The sequence below is a fragment of the Natrix helvetica genome (genome assembly GCF_964273705.1).
Source record: "Natrix helvetica genome assembly, chromosome: 2".
Lineage (NCBI taxonomy): Eukaryota > Metazoa > Chordata > Lepidosauria > Squamata > Natricidae > Natrix > Natrix helvetica.
Genome location: NC_138552.1, coordinates 92,711,772 through 92,738,478, shown reverse-complemented (window position 1 = coordinate 92,738,478; position 26,707 = coordinate 92,711,772). Strand labels below are relative to the sequence as shown.

Here is a 26,707-nt window from a genome sequence, read left to right as displayed (position 1 = left end):
AGAAATGTAAAATTTACACAAGCTCAGAACTTGAGAGAGAATTTCTACAAGATGCTGTACAGATGGCATCTAGATCCAAAAAGGTTAGCCTGTATGTATCCGAATCTACAATCTAAATGTTGGAGATGTGACTGTGTTGGTGCCACGTATTACCATATTTGGTGGACTTGTAAAAAAGTTAAAGCATTTTGGATAAAAATATGGTGGGTTATTCAAAATATTTTGAAAAAGAGGATAAAGTTCATGCCCCAGTTGTTTTTGTTAGGTATAGTTTCAGATTGTACTGTTATAGAGACTAATTTGATTTTGAACCTAACGACGGCAGCAAGATTGGCGCAATATTGGAAGAAGGAAGAGTTGCCCACTATCCAAGAATGGACGTTAAAAGTAGTAAACTTAGCAGAGTTTAAAAGTAGTAAACTTAGCAAAATTTCAGCGTATCTGAAGGACCACTCAGATGAGAAGTACAAGCTGGACTGGAGAAGATGGATTCACTATATTCAAAACAAATACCGGGCTAAAAAATTTCAGTTAGTTTGTGAATGAAGGCATAAGGAATGCTACAATTTATTCAAAGCTAGTTTAATAAAGGGGGAGTTAAAGCACAAGAATAGTAACATGTTAAAATTAGTTAGCTTATGTTAGCGTATGGTTGTTAAATATTTATACCCTGTATTTTGCTCTGGGAGGTCGGGGGGAGGGAGGGAGGGAAGAGGGAAGGGTAAGGGGGGTAATAATTGTAAAACTTATTAAAAATTTTAAGAATAAAAAGAAAAGCCCTCAAAAAATAAAAGACGGGGGGGGGAATACACTTTTTCCAAAATTTTCACCACACACATACACACCACACACATAAATGCACATACATATACATATGCTACACACACACACACACACGCACACACACACACACACACACTCTAATCACAGACCATTTAGAATACATAGCAGAAAAAAGTTTGAACAAGATGGATACTATATGGCCATGATAGTGAACCTATGGCATGCATTCCAGGGATGGCACACAGCATCCTCTCTGATGACACACAAGCCATTGCCCCAGTTCAACTCTACTGCGCATGCGCAGACACCTCTGCACGTGCCTTCCGCCAACCAGCTAATCTCTGCTGCACATGCATGGGGGGGGCGTGTTGGGTGGGCATGTGCAAATGTGCGGGACAAGTGGAACGTGTGTGTGTGTGAGTACATATGCAGGGGGTAGGGTGCATGGGGGAGCTGCACATGCATGTGCAGGGGGCATGCACGAGGACCACACACGGATTGCATTTTGGGGTTCAGGCCCATGCTTTGGACACTCAGTCCAGAAAAGGTTAGCCATCACTGCTATATGATATAAATCTAGTTGTTTTGCTTTATATACTGCGAAGCCTCCTTCCAGAAGATAATGAAGGAGGGAGTGCATTCCAGAGAAGTAAGAGGCAATCCTATCCAGATATTTTGTGTGAGAGAAATAGAATGAAGAGAGCCCCTCGGTAATAGTTCTCAAAGTATATAGTAGAAATGGTTAGTAGAATGCTTTGGTTTGGCAAGATTCTGTTTATAAGTATGGATCAATAAAGAGTCATCTTAGAAGAATCACCACCAGTCTGTCTTGGTTTTGGGGCCTGACATCTGTCAGCTAAGGAAATAGTGTCAAAGTTCAATGAAAAATTATTGTGAACTTATGATTAGTTGTTTCAGTAACAAGTTTGACACTTAGATATGTAACTTAAAATCCTCTAGTACATCTTTATATAAGAAGTTCTTCACTATCCCTATATAGACTAGCCTTGGTCTTTTGAAGAGCAAAGTGGATTGAGGTCAGAGAGAAAACATCACCTCTGTAATCAGATTTGTTTCAAGATTTACAACCAGGTAGATATTACCTGTATTATTAGTTACAAGGCACTTTCATACATATCATTTTAAGAAAGATTGGCCCAGATTCTAATGTAAAATGGTCAGATAGTTAAATTGGTATTCCTTTTACCTGAATAAAGTCACCTTTTTTCAGCTATTGCTGAGATGTTAGTAAGCTTTTATACCAATCCTGGAACTGTGTATTTTACAAAATCACTACCTCTTATTAAAAATAGAAAACATACCTTAACAAATTAAATATATTATCTACTAGAAACATATGTTTCCACTACAAAATGGAACTTTTTTTTTGCTAAGCAACTTTCAGTGAAACATCCAATCAGATGTACATTATTCCATTATTTGCAGTATTGCTCTAGGTCTAGGAAGTATATATCCTAGAAATGCCAGACATCAGTCTGCTTGGAAATAAAAACCTTGATTAGGTAATTTTTGACTTCTAACTCTAAGACATATATTGAAAAATTGACATATGGAGACTGCAGAGGATATAGGCTTTGAAGCCCAGTTTAATCTCCAAAGCTCTATAAAATTTGGCACCTACCGTATATGCTCACACTATTGTTTCTCCCAAATGGAAATAATCTGCCCTGTACAACCATTTTAAAAAGGGTTTGTGAGAGTCTCCTCCCACTCCCAGTTTGAAAATAAACAGGAGCCCAGGGACTTGCTTTCCCAATGGTGGTCTCCTTATACTGGAATACCTGGGATATGGGAAATTTCCACCTTGCTTGTATTTCACTTAGCAGTTATGAACTTATTCTTCCAACAGGCTTTAGGATAGAAGGTAATTTTTTTAGTCATTCATATACAGATATGAATTTTACAAACTCAATTTACAAACATTCATTTAGTGACCGTGAATAGGATAGGATAGGATAGAATAGAATAGAATAGAATAGAATAGAATTCTTTATTGGCCAAGTATGATGGACACACAAGGAATTTGTATTTGTTACAAAGGTTACCAAAGCACTGAAAAAAGTGACTTATGACTCGTTTTCTCACTTACAACTGTTGCAGCATCTCCATGGTCTCATGATTAAAACTTTGACACTTGGCAACTAGCTTGTATTTATGACACAGCTGTGCTGTCCCTGAGTCAAGTGCTCACCATTTGTAACCTTTTCCAGCAGCTTCCAGAAAGCAAACTCAATGGGGGAAGCCAGATTTGCTTAACCACCGCATGATTCATTTAACAACTACAGTTAACTAAACAACTTAATAACTACAGTTACACTTAACCACTGTGACAAAAAGTTTGCAAAATGGGGCAAAGCTCACTTAACAACTGCCTTGTTAGCAATGGAAACTTTGGGATCAATTGTAGTCATAAGTCAAGGACTACCTGGATATGTATTCTTATATTGAACATATATGTATTGATTAAGGAGAAAATATTGTATCTACGCAGATTTTCAAATATTTACCATACAGCCAATTTGGTGTAGTGGTTAAGACACCAGGCTAGAAACCAAGAGACTGTGAATTCTAGTCTCGCCTTAGCCATTAAATCCACCTGAGTGACTTTGGGCATTCATTCTCATCCCAACTCATAGGATTGTTATTGAGGGGAAAATAGGAAGTGGAAAGGGTGTTGGATATAACGCCGCCTTGCGTTATTTGTAAAAATAACAAAGATTGGAGATTGTATGCATGCATGTATGTATGTATGTATGTATGTATGTATAAACTAATTGTCAAGATTAACATTGGGATGCCACATATGACAAGGAGATCAATGTAGTGTTAGATCTAGTACATACTAATAAGAAATGTCTGGTTAGTTAAAGGAGTCATCTACTATCTGCATTCCTACTCTCCTTCCTCTACTGTCTAAGAGAAGAAGAGAAAATAATACAATTTTCTTAGAATACTATGAAGATTGTATAATAAACCCTAAAAAGGCAAAGTGAGTTAGGAAGGGGTGGCAATAAAAATCGTGCCATTCCTTTTATCAAGATGAGTTAAAGTTTACAATTAAAGGGTTTTTTACAACTATCAGGAAATCAGAAGTCAGAGATCAGAAATCTTTTCTAATCTTGAAAAAAATAAGAGAGAGAAATAGAAAATCATATACTTTTGTGATGTTTGTATAATACCAATGTATGGCTAGATCTATTGCATTCAAAAAGAAGAAAACATTAAGGAATTATGACAAATGAGGCATCTACCAAAGTGGTAATGCAACACTAGTAACAGGATTGAAAAAAGAAATAAAGAAACTGGAATTATACAAAAATCAGATGAATAAAATAACATAGGAGCCAGATTAATACCAGATTAATAAAGCAAGGTCTTGTTTTCTTTTTACCTACAAAATATGTCTTGGGCCTTATTTTGAGGGGAGGGTTTATTGTTTTGGGGTTGCCAGGCTGCTGCTCTCTTGTGAGCGGGCTCCCAAAGAGCCAGGCACAGCCTCATGGGCAAATGGCTGTGTTGCGCTGTCGCAGCAGTGCAACACAACAGCCATGAAGCGACCACACTCACGAGCAGCCTTTCCAGCTGGGCACAGCGCCATTCACTGACCATAGGGTATTGCCAAGCCGTGTGATTGCCTGTTCACCGCCACCCGGCTCCCGCAGCTTGGCGCCTTCGAAATGCCAGTGAATGGCGCTCTGCACGGCTGGAGAGGGGGGTTGCGTAAGTGGCTGTTCCACTCTCGCTCACCTGCCTCCCAGCCTCATGATGCCCGAGCCAGCTTTCCCTGCAGAGCCAGGGCACCTCCTCTGCCGCCGCTGCCACCGCCATCCCAGCATGGCTTTTTCTGTGGCTTCCTAACTGAGTCTTCCAGCAGTGGCTGCTCTGGGCGTACGTTCTATGGTTGCATGCTCTGCCGGCAGCTAGTCCACAACCATAGAGCGCCCTGAGCGGCAGCAAACAGGCACTCACAGCTTCAAGAAGATAATTTTAGAATCTACATAACGGCATCCCTGTTTGGATAAGAACAAAATCAAATTGTTTGCATAGTGGCAGAAAATGAAGAAATGAAATCCAGACAGCCAGGGGACTTTCAGTTGAAAGTTGTGAAACAAATCAGTGATCATTGGCCAGGTTATCTATGGGACCACCTCTCCCTAAGGATATCTACTTATCCACCCAGATCATATAGGATGGGCACACTTCTAATTCCTTCCCCTAAACATTGCTTAAATTTGATATAAGATGCATGGATAGATACAGTAAAAGTTACAAATAAATAAATAAAATCATAATTGAGGATAAATATACAGGTTAAACTTTAAAATTTTCAGAATGCAGATGTGCCCGCAAGATTTGGAGGACATACAGGTAGTCCTCAACTTACAACCATTTCTTTAGTAACTATTCAAAGTTACAGCAGCACTGAAAAAAGTGATTTATGACCATTTTTCATACTTACGACTGTTGCAGCAGCCTCATGACCCAAACTCAGATGCTAGGTAACTAGAATGTATTGATGGTTGCAGTGTCCCAGGGCCATGTGATCACCCTTTGCAGCCTTCTCACAAGCAATGGCGAAACCAAATTCACTTAGCAACTAGCTTAATGACTGCTGTGATTCATTTAACAACTGTGGCAAGAAAGGTCATAAAATGGGCAAAACAACTACTATGCTTAGAACTTTTTGGCTCATTTGTGATTCAGGACTTCTTGTATAGGTAGAATAAAAGAGAGCAATGAAAGGATCAATTCTGTACATTGTAGTTAGGCAAATAAAGAAGCTATGGGAAGAGATACAAGATTCTGCAAAAACAAAACCAGAAAAAATCTCAAAATTTCAAAGAGAAAAATATTCAAGTAGTTTTCTGAAAAATCTATCACAGTAGCCAAGGAAAGACTGGATGTGAAAGTCTTGAGAAATATTCCCCAACTGTCTGTTATGATTATATTTCAGCCTGTATTGTTTACTTTTGTTTAATGGTTTTTTAAAACCAATGTATGTTACCTTGAGTTATTTCAGTTAGGCAGCCTATATATTGAGGAGACACTGTCCAACGTCCAACATCATGCAAAAAAGAACAGTGAAAAATAGTTCAATCAGGAATATCAATGAATAAAGGGAAAAGAGAGAGAAATGAGATTTTTAAAAAATCACAAGAAAGTGTACAGCTAGGGCAAAAATAATCCAGAGTAATGACAAAAAAGCTCTAATAGGTTACATTAAATAAGGTTAAAAATACACAGAAATACAATACTGAAATTCTTTACAAACAAGAATGTAGAATGGCAGAAACGTTATATTCAAGAACCAACTCCACTAGAAAAAGATAATGTATGAGTCAATAGACCAGTTATCAAATATGGAAGCATCAAGCATACATAAACTATTCACTGAACTGTTTAAATCTGGAAGGCAAGAGTTTCTTTGTACTAACAGTCCAATATCAAATAAGATTAGAAATATTTTAACTCTTTTATTGCTGCTATTTGAACTAATATTGTTGCTTAGTTATATTTATTCTTGTGTTATAAACTGCCATAAATTAATTCACTAAGAACATGTGGTTATAAACCTGATAATAAATATACATGGAACAAGGCAGTTGGACTTAGAGAAAAAGGAGGCGGGAAGGCAAGTGAATACGCAAATTATTGAACCACTACATTAATTTAACATGCACACAATGTGTAATGTTAAGTTCTTACAAATAATAAAGCCATATATGGGGAGAGAAAATGACAGATGAACAGGCAAGTTTAGGAAAAGGGACACAAGGTCAGATCGATAGATCATAGAGAAAACAGAAATTTAAAAAGGAAGAGTTTTTTTTAAATGTCTGCAGCAAAGCTTTTGTTTTATGAAAGTGAAGTATATTAAGGAAAATACTACTTCAAAATCAAAGAAATATAATAGCTCAGAATTGGAAAGGGAGTACTTCAGAATATGTTTCCCATATCTGTTTAAACTTAGAGGAGAAATATAACAATAGTAATACTAGAAAAGGGCATATCTAGAATTAAAATACTAAAACATTGGTAGATATGCAAATGTTCCATTATTAACTGAAAATAAAGAAAACTTGTAAAATATAAATCGTTTAAATAAAAAGGAAACTAAAAATATTGGTTAATGTTCAGTATTAAAAATGCATATATTATTCAACCAGTATGCTTAGTGAGCATAACAGTTGATGCCAAATAAGTGAAGGTAGGACATACCTAGGAATGTGTCAATTATAAACACAAACAAGATCATGAAGAATGAGGATATTTCTATGATAACAAAGACCAGAACAGGTAAATCTATAGTTTTTTCACTGTAACATACAATTGTGAAATATTGAAGAATAAGAAATAACAGGAAATAAAGACATCTGCAAATGATAATGATGGATTTGAAAGTGATTACGAACTTGAATTGCAAGAAGAACCAATCTATATTTCTGGGTGAAATAATGTATGACTGCTATCTTGAAGTTATGATCAACAAATAGAAACTCACATATTTGATGTGATACAAGCAAATTATGGAGTAAGAAAAAAAGTTAAACCCCATGAATGGTACGGTTGAGGAAAGTAGAAAGTAGGAGAAACAATAGTTAAAACCAAAGTGATCACTGGAATGTCATTGGAGAAGCTATAAATTAACATTAAAAACAAATTGAGATAGTATTTATCTGCCTAGTCACCAAGAGCCATTTAAGTAACTATTAAATATTAAACACCTGATATAAATATTAAGTTGGAGCAATTATTTTCCTGAAGTTGTACTCCAAAACTGTTTTGTCATTCACTACTTTATAGAACAGTAGAGAAGAATGCAAGAAATAAATTACATTAGAAATATATAAACAGTTGCATTTACAAATCTCCATTTTATCAACAGTAACTGCCCTACACTTCTCTCAAATATTGCTACATAAATAAAATCTTAAACAGAACGCTATTGGATAACACTCTTTCCCCAACTTCCTTCTTTTCAAAGAAAGTACCGCTGGCTGTTTTGCTTCATATAACGGAAAAGATACAGAGATCTATATATTTCCCCTATTGTAAGGGAGCTGTTCAGAGACTAAATAGAAATAGAGCATGAATGCTAAAAATCAAACAGGATCCATTCATTCACCCTCAAGCTGCTCCAGTGTAACACCTGCTTTTTATTTTAAACAGGCTACAGGAATACTGAAAGAAAATCTCTTTCTTACAACCATGCACACGTACATTAATAATCAGTTAAATCAGTTTGGGGATCAAGGATATTGAGGAAGGTGTATGCTATGATCTCTGACCTCCAAATGCATTGAACTTTGCTAGTCAGTATGCGTGCAAAGGTGGGGAATATGTAATGAATGTAGAAGTATAGCCACTTTGACTGAGGGTGTGTGAATAAATGCCTTAACACTAAATTTCCTTTGCAGCTATCTTGCCTTACCACAAATTTGTTTTAATTATGTCCTTCAACTAATCCAGTATTAGGAGAATATTTTTATTCCATTACTTCCCAGTAGAGAAGCATTGTACATTTATTTCAAATTAGATATGCTCTGTTTGAATTTTAAAAAAATGTGATAGTGATGGTTAAATTGGACTTAGAACTAAGCTGCTTATAGTACCATGCTAGAGAAATCAATCCATTCCATGCATTACTTTTCTTTTTCTAAAATCAAAAGACTTCAAATAACTGACAGTTATGAAATAAAGGATCAGATAAATAATGCAAGTGTGTAAATCTTTACACACAAAATACTATTTCCTAATAGACTCATTATATAAATTTGTAAAAATTTATTCAAAACATGTTTTTAAAATCAGCATCTTAATTCCTCATGCAATATATATTTATTTCAACCAACTGTCTTACACAAAAACAATCATCTTATTCTTTATACAGTAGATATGCCACTAGCTGTTAAGGGAAAGATGTAGAGGTTACTGTGCTACATAGTATACTAAAGCTATTTGTATCTACTGTTACATTTTTTGCTCTGCTCTATAGGTATTACAATATGTATTGTCTCCTGAAACACTGTATATAAATTTCTTCTTTGCAGATTTCAAACAAATCTAGTCAAAATGATTGCATCATTGTTTAACTAATAAATCCTATAATAATCTCCATGTTATAAAACCCTGATTGAAATTCAGGCATATACAGATTTAATGTTCTTAATTTTCTGCATGGAATAAATGGTTTCTCCTATCCTGTTACTACTACCTGCTTCCTTGTGCAAAGTTGCTATAGACAAAGACATAGGATTCAGTGGAAACATTACATTGTGCTTGAAGGAGGACAAACAATACAGCCACCAAGACAGTGGATAATTTAATTTTCCACATCAATATTCAAATTGCTAAGTATAAATCAGTTAATAAGGAATCATCTCCTTCTAAATATGATTGAGGTTAGATCTCTTTCTAACTAATCCTCTTTCCTTTCATAGAGGTTTTTAGGACTCAAGAGATTTACTAGATTTTTACACTACAAAAATGTGGTATATAATTGGAGAAATTAGATAGAAGTATCCCAGTCAAGTTATAAAAGCTAATTAACTTGTTTAAAGGAGAAGGGCCAAGAATTCCTTCAGAAGTCTAATTTCAAATTTATTATTGATTTTAAGAGTTAAAATATTATCAGTGCTTGAAACACTTGACACACAGTCATAGAAAAATCGGTTCAAAGGCCCCAAATGTTAGTGCCATCAAGAAATCATTGCATTTAGTTCCAAACATTTTGCATAAGGTGATTCATTATATCCAATAATTGGCAAGAAATTGAGATTTTATTTGTAAGAGTTCAAACTATGTCACAGTACATTTTCAGCATCTTCATCTTCTTCTACACATTCCAAATATCTCAACTGCCAATTATTAACACCTTCCCAAGAAATCTGTTGCTAACTAATTTCTACAAACTTATTTCATAATTTAAGAATATTTAAATAAGCATTTATTCATCTGCCCATTGCAACACAGCTACTGTAGAAATCTGACAAACTGAAACGATGGGATTATGTCACACATCTTAAATTAATCATGCATTAATATACTGCTTGCATAATAAAAAACCAGTCTCCAGTTTCAATGATCCTTAAAATCAACTTAAAAGTTAAATCCATTTAGGCTTAACTCTCACTTTTAAAATACCATAGCTCCCTGAATAGTTTAACAACAAGGAACCTGCAATTCTAGATTTTAAACACTAAAACTGGGAGACACAAACATGGTCTGCTAAGTACCGTATGTGGGGGGAGGCATCAAATATGGCATTTATCTGGGGGAGAGAGAGATAAGCTATCCGCGGCAAATAAAATGCCACTACTTCGTTACATTATAGCAAAGCAAGCGCCAGATCTACCTCTGAATCCTGGCGATATGTATGAATTAGACTAGAGGCTACTGTAATGCTTCCTCGTGGGTCCGCCGGCTTAAAGCAGGTAGACAAAAAAGGCAGCCCATAGAGCTCAGCATGGCAAGTAGTACCGGATTTAAAAGCATACCCCTCCCTTTACAAGGCAAGAAACGCAGGGATTCGTATTGATCAGCAGTTGCAAATCTGTATGACTTGCCCTTTTTCTAGGTTGCTCTCCCAAAGCAAAGGTCGGGCCAGTTCCCCCCAAAGGACAGGAGGAAATAGGAAGCGCCAGGCGCTTTTAGCCCACCAGCCGGATTGCAACTGTCAGACGGGGATGACGAGGAGCGCCGGAGAGCGCCCCAATGGGGGGCGGGGAGGTAAAGCGGAAAAGGGGGGGCTGGGGGAGAAAGCTGTGGACGCGGTACATGGCAGGAGGGGTGGGGGGGCAGTGCGGCATGGACGAGCAGTGGTGGTTCCCGCACCCCCACGACGAGCAAGGCAGGTGCGTCGCCTCTCAGCTTGGGAGGTTTGGGTGGGTGGGAGGTTTGGGTTGGCAAAGCGCGGAGGCGCCGGATAGAAGAGAAGCAGCGCAATGGAGGGGGAGGGGAGAGGGGGAGAACGACCCCCCCTCCACAGTTTCCGCGCGCGGGGGGGGCGATTCGGGGAGCGGGGGTCGAGGTGCAGCAGCCGAGAGGCCCGACTTACGTGTAGATGATGGACATGAAGTGCATGAGCCACAGGACCACGAACAGGATGAGCCCGAAGACGGCGAGTCCTTCCAGGGCCAGATCCAGCATCGCCATCTCCACCCGGCCACAGGGGGAGGGGGGGAGAGGGAGGGGGGGAGAGAGCGAGAGAGCGAGGGAGAGAGAGAAAGCTCTCGGACAAGCCGAAGCGGCGGCTGCGGAGGCTAGATAAGCGAGGCTCCGCCCCCCTCGTTGGCTACCCTCACGCTCCCCCTCAGAAGCGACCGCCTTCGTTTCCTTTTCTTGCCTTCCTTCTCTTCCACGAGCCCCCTTGTCGCCCCGCCCTCCTCCGTTCTCTCTCTCGCTCTCTCGGCTGCCCTTCCACCCGGCAAGCGGCTACTCCTCCTGACAGACTGCTTCGCGCTCTACCGGCCCCCACCGCGGCGTTCGCTTCCTTCGCCGCCGCCGTCGTCGTTTGCCGCCGCTCGCTCACGTTCTCCTCTCTCATACACACACACACTCATACATAAAGCAAACCGCCTGGGCTCGCGCGGAGGAGCTGCTCAGGCCCCGCCCTGCGACTGTCATCTGCTGAAGCCACGCCCCAACACACCCCTCGCTCTCGCTCTCGCTCTCTCTCTTTCTCTCAGGCTTTGACGCCGCGCTCCTTCTCCGGGAAGCGTGGTCCCGTTAAATCCGCCGTCAGGGTGTGCTTGGGGAATGGGAGGGGGTAAAAAAAAAAAAAACAGAAGGTGAATCAGGATGTGGCGGGAAGGCAGGAAGAGGCGATGTCGTCATTTATTATAAAAGGGGTGGAGAAGTTGCACTATGAGGAGGGTCAGGACGCCGCTCTGTCCTTTCCCTCCTTACAAAGAAAAAAAAAGGAGGGGGGGTGTGGCGGCGTGCAAGGGGAAGAAAACTACCCTTTCTCTTTATTTCACCTCGGGAGCCACAAAGCAGCCGCATCGCCTATCCTCCGTTGCCCGCCCACTCAACCCCTCCGCCAAATACATAAAGGGAAGCACAACGTTTTTGTCCCTTGTAACCCAAACTCTGTAATGCCCCCGTTAACACCCTCCACTGAAACGAATCGCCAGCAAAAGGCAAACCCAAAATGTCACAGCTTGGAAACACACAAACATACACACACCAAGAGTCCAGCAGCTTTATTGACAAACGGAATCCCGCTGGGTTCTCCTGTAATGCAGACTGCTGTGCAAAAATTCAAACAAACAGTTGTTAATTCCTGCACCATTCAGCTGCACAGATTATTGATCCCTCCTCTCGTGTCCTCTTCCATAATTCTTACGGTTGTAGGACAGGCTGTTGCTTTTCGTCCAACAACAGGAGAAATTGCATGGGTGTCCAAAGTAGAAAGAACCGTGGAAACCCTGATAAAGTTGACACTGTGAGATGTGTTTGTGTGTGTGTAAAACATTTGAATGTGAGAACATTAGTAATTTTAAGAAGGAAAAACTTAAAATGTCTACATTCAATCTTTTTGTGGAAGGTAATACTTTAAAAAAATGTATCAAAATAATCAAAAACTGAAATTCATCAAATCATCTAAAATGCTCTTGTGTACATTTTTCATCCATTGTTTCTTTCTCAGTTTTCTGAAAAAAGATTTTAAAAAAGATTACTCTCCAATATTTTGTTAATCTGATAATTGATTAATCCTAAACAAAACAGACAATCATATAATACAGTACTATATTTATATTATTGTTCACTTAATCCATGTTTCTTGAAAAAAAATCAAGGAAATGCTATACCACATATTCTAGGTAGCATGTTGAAATCCCATCCCACACTTTTTAAATGTTTTCAAAAGAACATGTGTTTGCTTTAATAATAAAGAGATTTATTTGCTTTTAATTATTAAAATGGACATAGTTCTTCTAACATTACTGATTGTTATATTTGACATATAGTTTATGTTTTTTCATTATTTTAAAACTTTTACCTATTTTATTAATTTTTGTTTAAACATTTGAAATTATTTTCGTAAAAATACATTACTATGGTGTGTTTCTGTGAACTGACATTAGTGTATTTTCACTGAAAATTAACATGAATTACATCAATTAACATTTTCTACACTTTTTGTATAAAATTTAGTACTGAATTATACTAAACCATTTTAAAATACTAGATTATTTTAAATACTGTAAAATTATATATCCTTCCAGCTCTCTTTTGTTTATGTTTAATTTGACCTGTTTAACCTAATATGTGTTAATCATGTTAAAGAATGATGCATTTCTCTTGTTTTATTTGAAGTTTTTTTTACATAGAATTTTAATTTTATGTATATACACTCATCCTCTGAAGAACAGCATGACAGGTGTTAAACCTTAAAATTACATATATTTTGGCATTTATATAAATCCCCAAAGTGGGTGAATGGGGAGAGAAAAGTATAAGGAGTGATCAGCATTCCATCCAGTTTTACAGGATTGTTGCCTTTTATTTGTACAAACAACACAGTTTATAAGGATTTTTTAAAATAAGAGACAAATATGGCAAGTTAGCGGAAGTTAGTATGATTAATCTCTTGCCCAGCATGACAATAACTGACCAACAATGAAGAGCTTCAAATTATGTTATTCTGATGCAGTATCACATGCTAAAGAAAATCATGTGTAAATTGGACTTTCTTGCTGATAATGCTGAAAAAAAAGTCAAAAGTTTGGATCTGTTGATGTTCGCTTGCTAATACTACCTCAAAGCTCTATACTTTACATTACTGTAATTCTTCAAGTACTTTTCTTTTTCTAAAGTCCTGACTGAGAAAATGATGCTTAATTACAGCCTTTGCAAATTGCATATACAAACTGTTCTCTGCATTCTCATGTTGCACCTCTTCAATCTTTTTTTTTAAGTATTTCAATTCTATGTTTCCCTTTTGGTTGTGAATCACCTCACCCTAAACCTAACTCTAACCCTAACTACTGACTTGCAAAATACATTTTTACAACTCAAAGAACATAAAATATAAGTCCACAACCTAAGTTGGATGATCAATAAATAAACCCACTAAAATGGGAAGGTAAGAAATGTTGTGGGTCCCATCCCTTAGTGAGATACATCTGGAAGGGCCTTCTTCATGGTGGCTCCCCCTCTCTGGAACATCCTTCCCAAGATTAGAATAGCCCCCAATCTAACACTCTTCCAGAAGACACTGAAGACCTGGTTCTGCCAGTGGGCCTGGGAACCCACAGCAGGATGGAGCCCATTAAATAGCTTGTGCAATGTGTTGTCACTGGAGTGGGGAGCTATTATATTATTTTATTAATTTATTATTTGATTATTTTCTTCTATTAATTTTATTTTATATATGTTTTTATATTCCTGTAAGCCGCCTTGAATCACGATGTGCAAATAGGCAGCAATATAAATGAGTAAATAATAATAATAAAAGACCTATTAAGGAGGTAGATTTTTTTCAAACATTTAGTGTCAGACCTGGAAGCCATCTTTTACATTGGGCCTTCAGGCCTGCCCCATTTTCTACTATGGGGAAATGGGAAGGGGGATTATATGGAGTATGGGTGATATATAGTCTAAATAACTTTCCTTTCTCAGAGTGTCAAGGACACCTTGCCCTGCAGCTGTGATGGGTGTGACTGGGAGGCATCTCCAGTTTTGATGGTGACTGATTGGGTCATGTAATGGACATGTGGGTGCTGGACAGGGATTTGAACTTTCATTTGGGTGGAGAAAACTTGGAAACTTTCAGATTCGGATTTTCCCAGATGTGCCAGTGTGACATCTCTAATAAAATGGAACTTTGAGGAAACTCAAGCCTCGGAGTCTTTTTTCATTGGAGTTGTTACTTGGAGCCCTGACATTTAGATTTCCACTTTCAATTATTTTGGATTCTACTTCCAATATTCTATCAGCTGGGATAACCATGCAATATGTACTAGCTACAAGGGCCCAGGAGCATCTCCAACAATTTCAAAATTTGCAAACTGGCATGGAAACAATTTTGTCGCAGCTGCTATTGAAGCCCAAATTTTGGGGATGTGGCTGTTATGGTAAGATGATATCTATCTTCAACCCTATATAAACTAAGTTTCTAAAAACAGTCACACACATATCTCACTTGATCTTTAATATTGTAACAAAATTAGAATTGGGCTGCATCTGTTGTGGGACCTGTGTAAGACTTGCCATTTAAGCCTTAGGCAAGCAAATCCTTTGTGGGACCTCCTTGGTTCATCTTACTCTGAACAATAGGTTTTCATATCCACCCTATAAAAGTAAAAACCAAGACTTGATTTATTGTGGTCTATTAATACTAGCTTTACTTACTTTAGGCTTGGATCAAACTTTAGCAGAAATCAAATAGTCTTAGATATTCACTTATATAGGACCAAAATTTCTCATTCTTATTTTACTGTACAATAGTAGAATTGCCCTTTCCTCTTGGACTCTTGCTAACTGCTTTTTTTAAAGATCCTGCATGCTCTGCATAAGACACATTTTTGCCTGCCCTAAATTGATGCACTACCCATCAGGGCAACAATTAGAAGATATTTCAGCCACGGAGGAGGAGCACTTCTGGTGGAAGATCCTTCCATGCTTTTTAAGGCTGCTCATTCACCTTTAGGCCCCACTTAGCATTCTGTTCTCAACTGTAGTCCCAAGTAGTTGTAAAATATCCAGTGGTCATACCCTGGTAAACTATCTTGATAGACTGACCAAACCAGGTGAGGGTACCTGACAGGTCTTCAACCTCAGTGAGAGAGGGATTTGTCTATCCCAGCATGTGAACCTCCCATTCAGAAATCATATCTGTATAGGTTCAAATATGGAGACAGAATCTATATTCCGTGTCCTATTGTTGGAAGACATGTCCTTCTGGGTTCAGCTCCAAGTGGGGGGAAAGACACTGGAAACATGGAGGCTGCTTGGAAAGATGGTTTAATGGTGGACATGATCACATGGCTTGAGTTCCTGAACAGAAAAGGGGGGGTCACATGCTCCCAGATGTTGGGTGAAGAAGAAAAGAGGGAGAAACAAGGGGTTTGCTGGGTTTTTTATACTCTGTTTGGCCCCACCTCTCTGTTTCTTCTTCCTGGGTAAGAAAGGTATTCTGATTGGTTGTCAGACGACTCCCATGGGGTCATACAGGGGCAACTCTCTAGGCTGTGTTTTGAGTCCATGTTTGGTTGAGTTCCCAGATGCTATGTGGTGAGTTTCTGTAGAAGGTTAATCCTATCTTTGTCATGAAGAGTAAACTAGCTCAGGACCCCTAACAGCCCATTGAGAAAGGCAGGGGCTATTAAGAATGAGTCTGTTTCCTGCCTAAAACATGTTTCTCCATTTCTGATCCAGGGAAATATAATATTCTGCCTTTTCAATATTTCCCAGGATATTTCAATTTTTCTAGGAGAGTGTTGGGTGCTAATCTCCTACACTATTAAAATGTCATGACTCTGGGGACACTGCAATGGGTATAAATATGAACCAGTTGTCAAGCGTCTGAATGTAAAACGCATGACTGCAGGGATGCTGCAATGGTCGTGAAAAATGGCCTTAAGTCACTTTTTTCAGTGCCGCTGTAACTTAGAATGGTCACTAGACCAACAGTTGTATGTTGAGGACTACCTGTAAAAACAGAAACTTAGTAAGATCAAAGCTAATTTGGTTCCCAAATGAATGATCACTTTATCAATGATTAAATAACATCTTTTATGGCTTTAAAGAGACCACTGCCCATAACATTCTGGAGCAAGGTTCCTTCTGATGTTGAAATGGCCCTTACTCATCTGCTGGCGTTTCAAAGGGCCGTGAAGATGTGACTCTTGCCAGACAGTTGTCAAGGATGAGTGATGCTCTTCCTTTTCCTTGCTGCACTCTGGGTTTGCCAACTCTTTGCCAACCTTGTTCTTTTGTCTTGTCCTGCTTTTGTTTTTTTATACCATTATTTTTAAATGTTTCTAATAATTGTAAGCCACTCAGAGTCACCCAGGTGAAATGTAATTATTACGGTTGATTTTATTATTGTTATAACAAATAGTATCTTTACTAATAATTTATTTCCAGAAGTTGTGTTAATGGGAAAAGTTGAAAAGCTCTGTCTCATTTTTACTCTATCCACTGTTGCAAACATTACTTTGCAAGTAAATTTCCAATGTCATTTCTAGTAACTGGCTACAGGTAGTCCTCAACTTATGACCACAATCGAGTCCCAAATTTCTGTTGTTAAGTGAGATATTTGTTAAATGAGTTTTGCCCCATGTTACGACTTTTTTTTGCCACAGTTGTTAAGTTAATCACTCCAGTTGATAAGTTGTTAAGTGAATTTGGCTTCCCCATTGACTGCTTGTCAGAAGTTTAATAAAAGTGATCACATGACCTTGGGAAACAACAATGTCATAAGTATGGAGCAGTTGAATTCTGATCACATCAGCATGGGGATGCTTCAAAGATTGCAACTGTCAAAAATAGTCATAAGTCATTCAGTGCTGTTGTGACTTTGCATGCTCACTAAATAAACTGTTCTAAGTTGAGGACTACCTGTAGCTTAGCAATCATTCAAAGTTACAACTGTAGCAAAAAAAAAAGAAACTGTTGAAAAAGTAACTTTGCAACCAATCCTCACATTACCATATTCATAGGTCTGTGAAGCAAAGGAAAGCTGAGGTAAGATCATTAGCACACTTGTGGTATCACTTAGTGACCATTTTATTAATGACCAAGTTGCAGGTCCCAATTGTGGCTGCTAAATGAAGACTACCTGTATTATTACGTTGCTGTCGTCGTTAAATGTATATGCTGCCTGATTATTTCTCCATTCTGAATTCTAGTGCAATATGACACCAGGGCTATAGAATGAGGAAGTCAAACTAATGAATTATAACACAATGAAATAAAGCTTAAACACGTAGCATTATTACTATGGGTAATCTTCATTAAATATTCATTAAACATTCTTGCCTCATAGGCTATGCAACAATGGTATACACTCCATAACTAGATTCCCATGTCAGAAAGGAGAAAATACCAAGATTAGATAAGCAATAAGAGGTATACAGCACTTTATTAGTACATTTGCCAGCAATCTACCTGAGTCATATAGAAAAATCTACATTCATAGGGTCACTGGTACCAAAGTGAAGGAGAACATTTTTTAAAACAAGGTAACTAATTTAATATAAAGCCATGTAGCGGTAGGTGGGATTGAGAACTTTCACAGTCTGGGCAAGAAAAAGGGCAGCTATACACAGTACAGGTAGTCCTCGAGTTGCAACCACAATTGAGCCCCAAATGTATGTTGCTAAATGAAAAATTTGTTAAGTGAGTATGCCCCATTTTACAACTTTTTTTGCAAGTTATTAAGTGAATCATTGCATTTGTTAACTTAGTAACACAGTTGCTAAGTAAATCTGGATTCTCCATTGATGTTGCTTGTGAGAAGGTCGCAAAAGCTGATCACCTGACCTCAGCCGACACTGCAGCCGTCATAAATATGAACCCAGTTGCCAAGCATCTGAATTTTGATCATGTGATCATAGAGATACTGCAATGGTCGGTAAGTGTGAAAAACGGTCCTAAGTAACTTTTTTCAGAGCCATTGTAACTTTGAACGGTCACTAAATGAACTGTTGTAAGTCGAAGACTACATGTATGTTATTTTTTAAAAAATTACTATTAGTGGGCACATAGCAACTGTTCCTGAATTGCCCACTATCATATCCAGGAATAAAAAATAAAGCAGTGTTGGCTAACCTTTTTGTCCTTGTGTGCCAAAAGCACGCAGGCGAGTGACAGCACAATTGCATGCCCACACCCATAATGCAATGCATGGGTGACCCCCCCCCCTGCACACATGCCTCCGTGCATGCACACATGACCCCCCCCGTACTCCCCTTCTCCCCCTCCCATGCATGCGCCCCACCTACTCTTTGCCCATTTTTGGCTTCTAGGTTGGTGCAGGAGGCTTTCCAGGCTAAATGGGGCGGGGACTTCTGCGGCACCCTCATGCCCTGTTTTGGCTTCCAGGTTGGTGTAGGAGGCCTTCCAGACCCCAAATGGGCTGCATGGGGGCCATGCAAGGCCCCAAAATGCAATGCGAGGGGCCCTCTGCACATATGCCCTGCCCCCATGCATGCAGAGATCCGAAGACCAGCTGGACGGCGGGTGGCGCATGTGAATGTGCAGTGGAGCTGGGCTGGGGCGATGGCTGGCGTTAATTTAAATGCGTTCTTCAGTATACAATGACAGTTCAGGTTGTGATTGTTAAGGAATCGTGCATTAATTAATATAATTATTAATTGTTAATAATCATGGAATTAATTCTATGTTGTTTCTAAATTTCTTGTTCGTTGACTTTTTCTTGTTGTTTTTTTTTGCCTCCTTATTTCCCTTTTGTTTTCTTGTCTTTTTCCTTTCTCAAAGATATTGAGAGAAAAGGAGAGAGGGAGAAAGAAGGAGAGGGAGGGAGAGAAAGAGAAAGAGAGAGAGAATTTTCATATCTAATCTCAGACAGCTTAAAAATTTACAGAGAGAAATGACAGTTGGCCAACATAAATTTACCTAATTACTTCCTGTTTATGTATTATGTATAATTATTGTTATGATGTTATCATATTATAGTATCATAATACAAAAATAATACATGAATGTTCTTAGAATATTATTTTTGTGTTATGATTTAATAATGCTATAACGAATAATATAGCTTTTTGCCATTTTATTTTTGTCTTTTAAACCTTTCAAACGTTTTATTTAGTTGCTTGTTAATATTTATTTATTTATTATTTATTTATTCTTTCATTGAGGAGCTTAAGGCAGAATTTTATATTCTCTAGGTTTTCCCTGCAGCTCTAATATTGTCAAGCAGACTGAACTGAGAAAGAGTGGTGGGTTCGAAGTGAAATTCTGTGGATGAAAGTAGAGTACATACTGAATCTCCTCTCTCCTAGATCAACATCTTAACAACTACTCCAAACAGTAATTTTTATGTATAACTGTTGTAGGAATTTAAAACATACCCTTCTCCTAGAAAAATGAAATATCCTGGGAAATATTGAAAAAGGAACATATTATATTTCCTTGGATAAGAAATGGAGAAACATGTTTTTAGGCAGGAACCAGACTCACTCTTAATAGCCCCCACATTTGACAATGGTCCATTAAAAAGGCCTGAGCCAGTCTATTCTACATAACAAAGATCCCCCTTCAGCTCCAGGGTGATGGGATTAAGGCATGATAGTATTAGCCCTTTACCCATATCACCACAGGGCACTTGGGAAGAAGCAATGCTCAACCAAATCTGGACTCAAGAGAGCCTACAGAATTGCCCTAAATGGCTCCATGGGAGTCTGACAACCAAACAGAATACAAGATCAAGATCAAAGGCCATAGAGAGCATAAAACCAGGGACTTTCAGAATCTCTGCCTCTTTTCTTCTTCACCCAACATCTTGAAGCATGTGAACCCCCCTTTCTGTTCAGGTCAAGCCATGTGGTCCTGTCCACCATTAAACCATCTTTCCAAACAGCCTCCATGTTTCCAGTGTCTTTTTCCCCACTTGGAACTGAACCCAGAAGGACATTTCTTCCAACACTCTCTTTCATGAAAATAAAATCCAGCCAGAATAATTTATATGGGAAATTAAAAACTCAAGTAGACAACGGAAATGACATAAACAATTCCCATTACATACAAATAATGGTCTACTTACAAACCTATTACATTCCAAGAGGCTGTAAATCCATTTTGTTTGCAAGTCCAAAGGTGGATATATGTGGTGTGTAAACTAACAACTTCTAGGACTTTCTAAGTTGTACTTGTGGATAGGCTTGTTCATATCAGCAAAATTTTGCAACTCGAAAGTTCATAAGTAATGTCTGTATTTATATATTGAATTTACTGAGTTGTTACCCTACGTTTCTACTAAATACATCTCTTAATGTTATTTATCCTAACAAAGAAAATTATAATTAAATACAAATCAATTAAAGCATAATAAAAACCTAGACAATTAAAACACCCAAGCACTATCAAACAAAAATGTAATACACTCCCGATGTCAAAACTTATCTACCATTCAGTAGAGTGATTCAGAAAGGACTCTCACTTTATTCAACCAAATTTCTGTTTTTCTTTTTCTGTATTTCTTCTGACAGAATTTTTTCCCCCATGCAAATTAATACCAAGAATTAGTTGGGCTTGGTGTTGTGTTTGGCTGCTATCTGTGCATCAGCAAAACACCTCTCTGTAACTGCCTCAACTTGTCAGACAATCCTTACTTCCTTGTATTTCATTCCGGAAAAATCATCATTTGTATCTAGCTTATTGGGAAGATAAGGATATGGTTTTCTGAAAAACATTGTAGTTCCCTAATTTTTATACTGCATACATAGTGGGAAACTTTGTGCTAAGACCAAAAGTGGAGAGAATAAATACAGCCACAGAGAATTGCCTTCACCAGTGTGTATAGTATAGGAACAGACAGCACCCGGGAGTAGTGATCTCTAATATGAATAGAATAGAATAGAATAGAATAGAATTCTTTATTGGCCAAGTGTGATTGGACACACAAGGAATTTGTCTTTGGTGCATAAGCTCTCAGTGTACATAAAAAGACAAGATACATTTATCAAGAATCATAAGGTACAACACTTAAGGATAGTCATAGGGTACAAATAAGCATCAGGAAACCATCAATATCAATATCAATCGTAAGGATACAAACAACAAGTTACAGTCATGCAATCACAAGTGGGAGGAAATGGGTGATAGGAACGATGAGAAGACTAATAGAAATGGTAATGCAGCCTTAGTGAATAGTTCGACAGTGGTGAGAGAATTAGTTGTTAAGAAGAGTGATGGCGTTCAGGGGGGAAACTGTCCCAGTGTCTCGTTGTCTTGGTGTGCAGTGCTCTATAGTGTCGTTTTGAGGGTAGGAGTTGAAACAATTTATGTGCAGGATGTGAGGTGTTTCACGGCCCTCTTTTTGACTCATGCAGTGTACAGCTGCTCAATGGAAGGCAGGTTGGCAGTAATTGTTTTTTCTGCAGTTCTGATTATCCTTTGAAGTTTGTGTCTGTCTTGTTGGGTTGCAGAATCAAACCAGACAGTTATAGAGGTGTAGATGACAAACTCAATAGTTCCTTTGTAGAACTGTTATCAGCAGCTCCTTGGGCAGTTTGAGCTTTCTGAGTTGGCGCAGAAAGAACATTCTTTGTTGTGCTTTTTGATTATGTTTTTGATGTTAGGTATCCATTTTAGGTCTTGAGATATGATAGAACCTAGAAACTTCAAGGTCTCTACTGTTGATACTGTGTTGTCTAGTATTATAAGAGGTGGTAGTATGGGAGGGTTTCTCCTAAAGTCTACCACCATTTCTACAATTTTGAGTGTGTTCAGTTCCAGATTGTTCCGGTCGCAGGTTGGTTGTATCAGGATAATGGTAGCAGTGCTGACTGTTCTTGTTTCTTGGGTACCTATAATTATTTATTGATCAGTCAGATTTTTAATCTGTCCAGTTCCAAACGTGTCTGAATGGTTTTGCAAAATTAAAAACATTACACACACACACACACACATATACCATATAAAACACAACTAATGTATGGTTGTTAAATCACACACCCAAAAAACCCAACCCCAAAAGCATGCCTTTGCATCACCTGCACTAAAAAGCAACTCACCCAAACCACCTAAATTCAGTTGGGGATCAGGCATCATTAGTATGCTGATGTTAGTTGCACAATCTAAACCCCTGCCTGACCAAGTTGTGTTGTTAAGATTTTGAATCTAGAGCCTGTAGTATCCAGGTGGAAAAGAACAAGCTTGGGTTCCTTCCTAGCAAGATTGAAAGGTTTAGCATGCTTGTTCCTCCATGTTCTGAGAAGTTTTCATTTATAATCCTGAGGATATGAGAGCATGAAGCTCTAAGGCACCCCACAAGTCAGGAGTTTAGGACTTGATTTCTTCCCCCCTATTAATACTAACTGGAATCAGTCATAAGTAGACGATGCTCTATAATTTGGGATAGGTCCATGGTTGCCATGGTGGCTGTGAACCTTCTAATAACTTCTGCCTCAATCCTATTGAAAAATAAGTTTAAATCCCCAAGGGTTACCCAGGGCCTTCTTAACAGCATTATGGGCCCTGGGCAAAGCAGTGTACTGGGGGCCCTATGACAACTACTCACATGAATAAAAATGTACGTGGTCAATAAAATTAAACATAACATTTATCAATGTTATCAGTGTTGATTTCTATTAATGCACGTTAGTATTAATTTAAAAATGCAGTAAAATGTAATAAATATGTTGCTGTATTTATATGATACAAGGTGCGTTGAAGGATTAACATACAAAGATTAGTGTGGGGCCCCTTTGCTCGTGGAGCCCATGGGCAAGTGCCCATCTGGCCCTTGCATTAAGACAGCCCTGGGGTCATCAGCCTCAGGGACCTGACTGTTAGCTCAGCAACAAAATGCAGCAACTTAGCTAGGAATGTCACTGCACAGCAGGGAGGCCGAGACAACAGCAAAAAAACCCAACTGCTCCCCGGAGGTCCACTTCAGCTATAAGGACTCTTATATGGCACAGATCTTCCACAAGCTATTAACAGTTTCCTGAATGACAACTCTCTCATTATCCCTCCTAGTTCCAGGTCCACAGATGGCATAACATTTGAAACCTGGGTGAGCACATCAGCAAAATCTCCCATATTCTCTGCACATCTGCCCCTATGCCAATGCTGGTCTTGGTGATACAAGCCATGGTTGACTGGTTCAGGCCCAAGATCATATCACTAATGAGGATGGATTTATTATATACCAACCCAACAGAGGTGGGTTCCTCTGAGGTGGGCCGAACTGGTAGTGGTATGCCGGCCTGAGTCGCAGAACCGGCAGCGACCCAGGCTGGCCACGCCCCCGAACCGGTTGCCCCGGTCGCCACCATTGCCATCTTTCTTTGGAGTTCTGCGCTTGCGCAGAATAATTCCCATTGAACGGCGCGTGCATGAGCAAACCGGCAGTAATGCCAGCTGAAACCCACCCCTGCAACCCAACATTTAATAGCAGTAGCCAACAGCTGAGGCACCATTGGAATATTTTTATATTCACGCCCACAGCATAATGGCTGTGATATAAACATTTTCCCCCAAAATAAAAGGAGTCACATTCAACTCCTCATAAAAATGTACTTAGCGTACCGCCCCATATTAATTTGAAGAAAAAAGCCACAAGTGGGAACCAATATTGCACTAATGTACCGTATTTATTCGAGTATAACGCGCACACATGTATAACGCGCACCCCTAATTTTCGATTAAAAATCGGTATAAAATTTTGTTTCACACCAAGCATTGTAATTGACAAAAAAACGTTGTTGAACACATGCGGCCATGATAAAAATCATTTATTGACAACGTAAACTGGTATAAACACAATACCGAAATAAAATTACCGGTAACAATATTTATTTAAAATGCTTCAAAGTCAGATTCATCATCAGATACACTAAAGAGTTGTTCCCATTCTTCTCGAGTTAATTTTTCATCAGTGTCCCAGTTGGCAGGAACATCTGTTTCTCCAGTTTCTTCGCTTTCTTCTGAGTCTGAATTCCACAGCAGGTCGTCTTCTGTGCCGTCCATTTTATTGCTGATGCCGTAACGTGTGAGCGAGGCGAGGAAATGAAGCGGCGACCATACAGCGGATAATAAGAATTCTCACCCCCAGTTCGGGCCACCCACTGTACACGATGAGGGGACGTTTTTTTTTTCTTCGCCCTCGCGTATAGTGAGCGGCTGCAGCCCGGAAAAGGCGCAGTGCGAATTTACAATTCGCCTGCGCCCTCAATGGACCGGCCGCCACTGCCACCCCACCCCAGCCCTCGTTTATAACGCGCACCCAAACTTTGATTTCTTTTTTGGTAGAAAATTTTGCGCGTTATACTCGAATAAATACGGTACTTCCAGTTTTCAGATGGAAGAGATTGGAACTAAGTATTTACCTTGTCTTTCAGGGTACGGACAACCCTTGTCCATCATCTACCACAAAGATATGGTTTATGGTGCCCTGCTGACACTGACTCACACTGAGTTGTGTTTCTGTAGCTATAGTATCAGCAGAGATAAAGTGGCATTCAGCAATACTGTGTTTGGTGAATGGGTAGAATGTACTTTGGCTCTTAGGCCTTGTTGCTGTTCCAGAGTACACTTAAACATGGAAATGTTCCTCTAGGCTGATTTGTTTTGTTCTGGGATGGGGTACATTTTGTAAATTGTTCTTATGGACACAGAACCTCCAAAGTGCACTTGAAAAGGGAGAGCCGCTTTTATTTGGGCTGATTTGACAGGAGAGACACATTCTGGGTGCATTTGGAGGGCATTTAAAAGTACCTAGGGCTGAAGACTCTTGGGGTGTGGGTGAGCTTTTTTTCCCTCTTTTGTCCTGTGCTGCTCTTTCATTTAATTTTTGCTCGTTCAGCTGTATACGTGTGACATTGCTCTTTTCTACCGATTAGAGCTTTTCAGGATGGATTTACATTTTGTTTGCTAAACGTTGAGCCAATAATGGAGTGCACTGTTTTTATTGTTGGGAATCTGTGTTTTAGTTGGCCGTGCAACAGTTTAGGAAAAGCAGACAGCATTTGACAGTACAATTATTAATTTTTAAAAAATATTAAAAACAGCAAACCCAACAGAATAAAACTGGCAATATTGCATTATTCCTGCCTGGGGTGGTGGTGGTGGTGATGGGGGAGATGCTGACTCAAATTCTCCACTTTGTGATAATTACTGCTAATTACAATAATACTGAAGAGAAATAAGCTTTATTTAGCTGATTTTAAAATCATTCAAAATGCCATGAAATGTGCTCTATTGAATTTATTTTTTGACTGAGCTACTGATAACAAATCTTAAATTAACTATTAATTGATTGTCTTAGTTATGATTTCATAATGGTTTTCCATGGGGATTTTTAAAAATACATGGTCGCTTTGTTTGCCTACTCTTGTAGCTCAGGGTGCAAAGCAAGGGAGCAAGGGGCTGATTCTAATTACATACCATGTTTCCCCAAAAATAAGACAGGGTCTTATTTTCTTTTGACCCCCTGAAATAAGCGCTTGGCCTTATTTTCGGGGAGGCCTTATTATTTTTGAGATGCAGGAGGCGGCAAGCATGGTTACCTCATGGTTGCTGCTGTGTTGCAATATTTTCAAGGAGGGCTTATTTTTGGGGAGGGCTTATTTTAGCACATGCACTCAAAAGCCTGATTGGGCTGATTATCCAGGAGTTCTTATTTTCAGGGAAACAGGATACTATTTCCTACAGCTGGAGCACTCAAATAATATTCTGTAATTATTCTGATGGGACCCAACTCTTCGGAGTTATCTCCCTGGAATACAACCAATTTAGAAAATTCTATCAGACTATCCGAGTTGGGCAATTTTGTTCCCAGCTCAACCACCAGCAGCCCATTTCCATTTCATACACCCACTTAATAACAAAATGCCTCTATGTTAACTCATTAGCAAATTAGAAAATAAATGTAACAGTTGGTTCTCAGATTGATAAAGAATATAGCAATCACTGTATAAATTACTCACACTTCTGCAAATGTCAGAGGAGATCCTCACTGTGAGAGCCTTGTAAGGCTGCATGCATTATACATACTGTAGAGCACAAGTTTATTTAATCTGATACATGGTTTTTCCTTTCTCAATAGAAATGTTGGAGGTGGACAAATTCCTACTTTGTTTCGCAACATATTAAGAAATTGCCACAACAGGTGGGTTTTTTTCATATCTGTTTTCTTATATTTTCCACTTGTTCAGCTGGTGTTTCCTCTTCTTGCACCAGCTAAGAAACAAATTAAAAGACT

General features: G+C 38.8%; 1 protein-coding gene across 1 annotated transcript in view; it reads right to left on the bottom strand.

Moving 5' to 3' along the window:
• The window catches only part of UGCG (UDP-glucose ceramide glucosyltransferase), a 57,336-nt gene extending 45,790 nt beyond the window's left edge, over nucleotides 1-11,546 (bottom strand). The window contains exon 1 of the mRNA XM_081940915.1: nucleotides 10,862-11,546. Coding sequence (XP_081797041.1) covers nucleotides 10,862-10,959 — 98 coding nt within the window. The 5' untranslated portion in view covers nucleotides 10,960-11,546. The remainder of the gene's footprint in view (nucleotides 1-10,861) is intronic.
• Nucleotides 11,547-26,707: the final 15,161 nt, after the last annotated feature.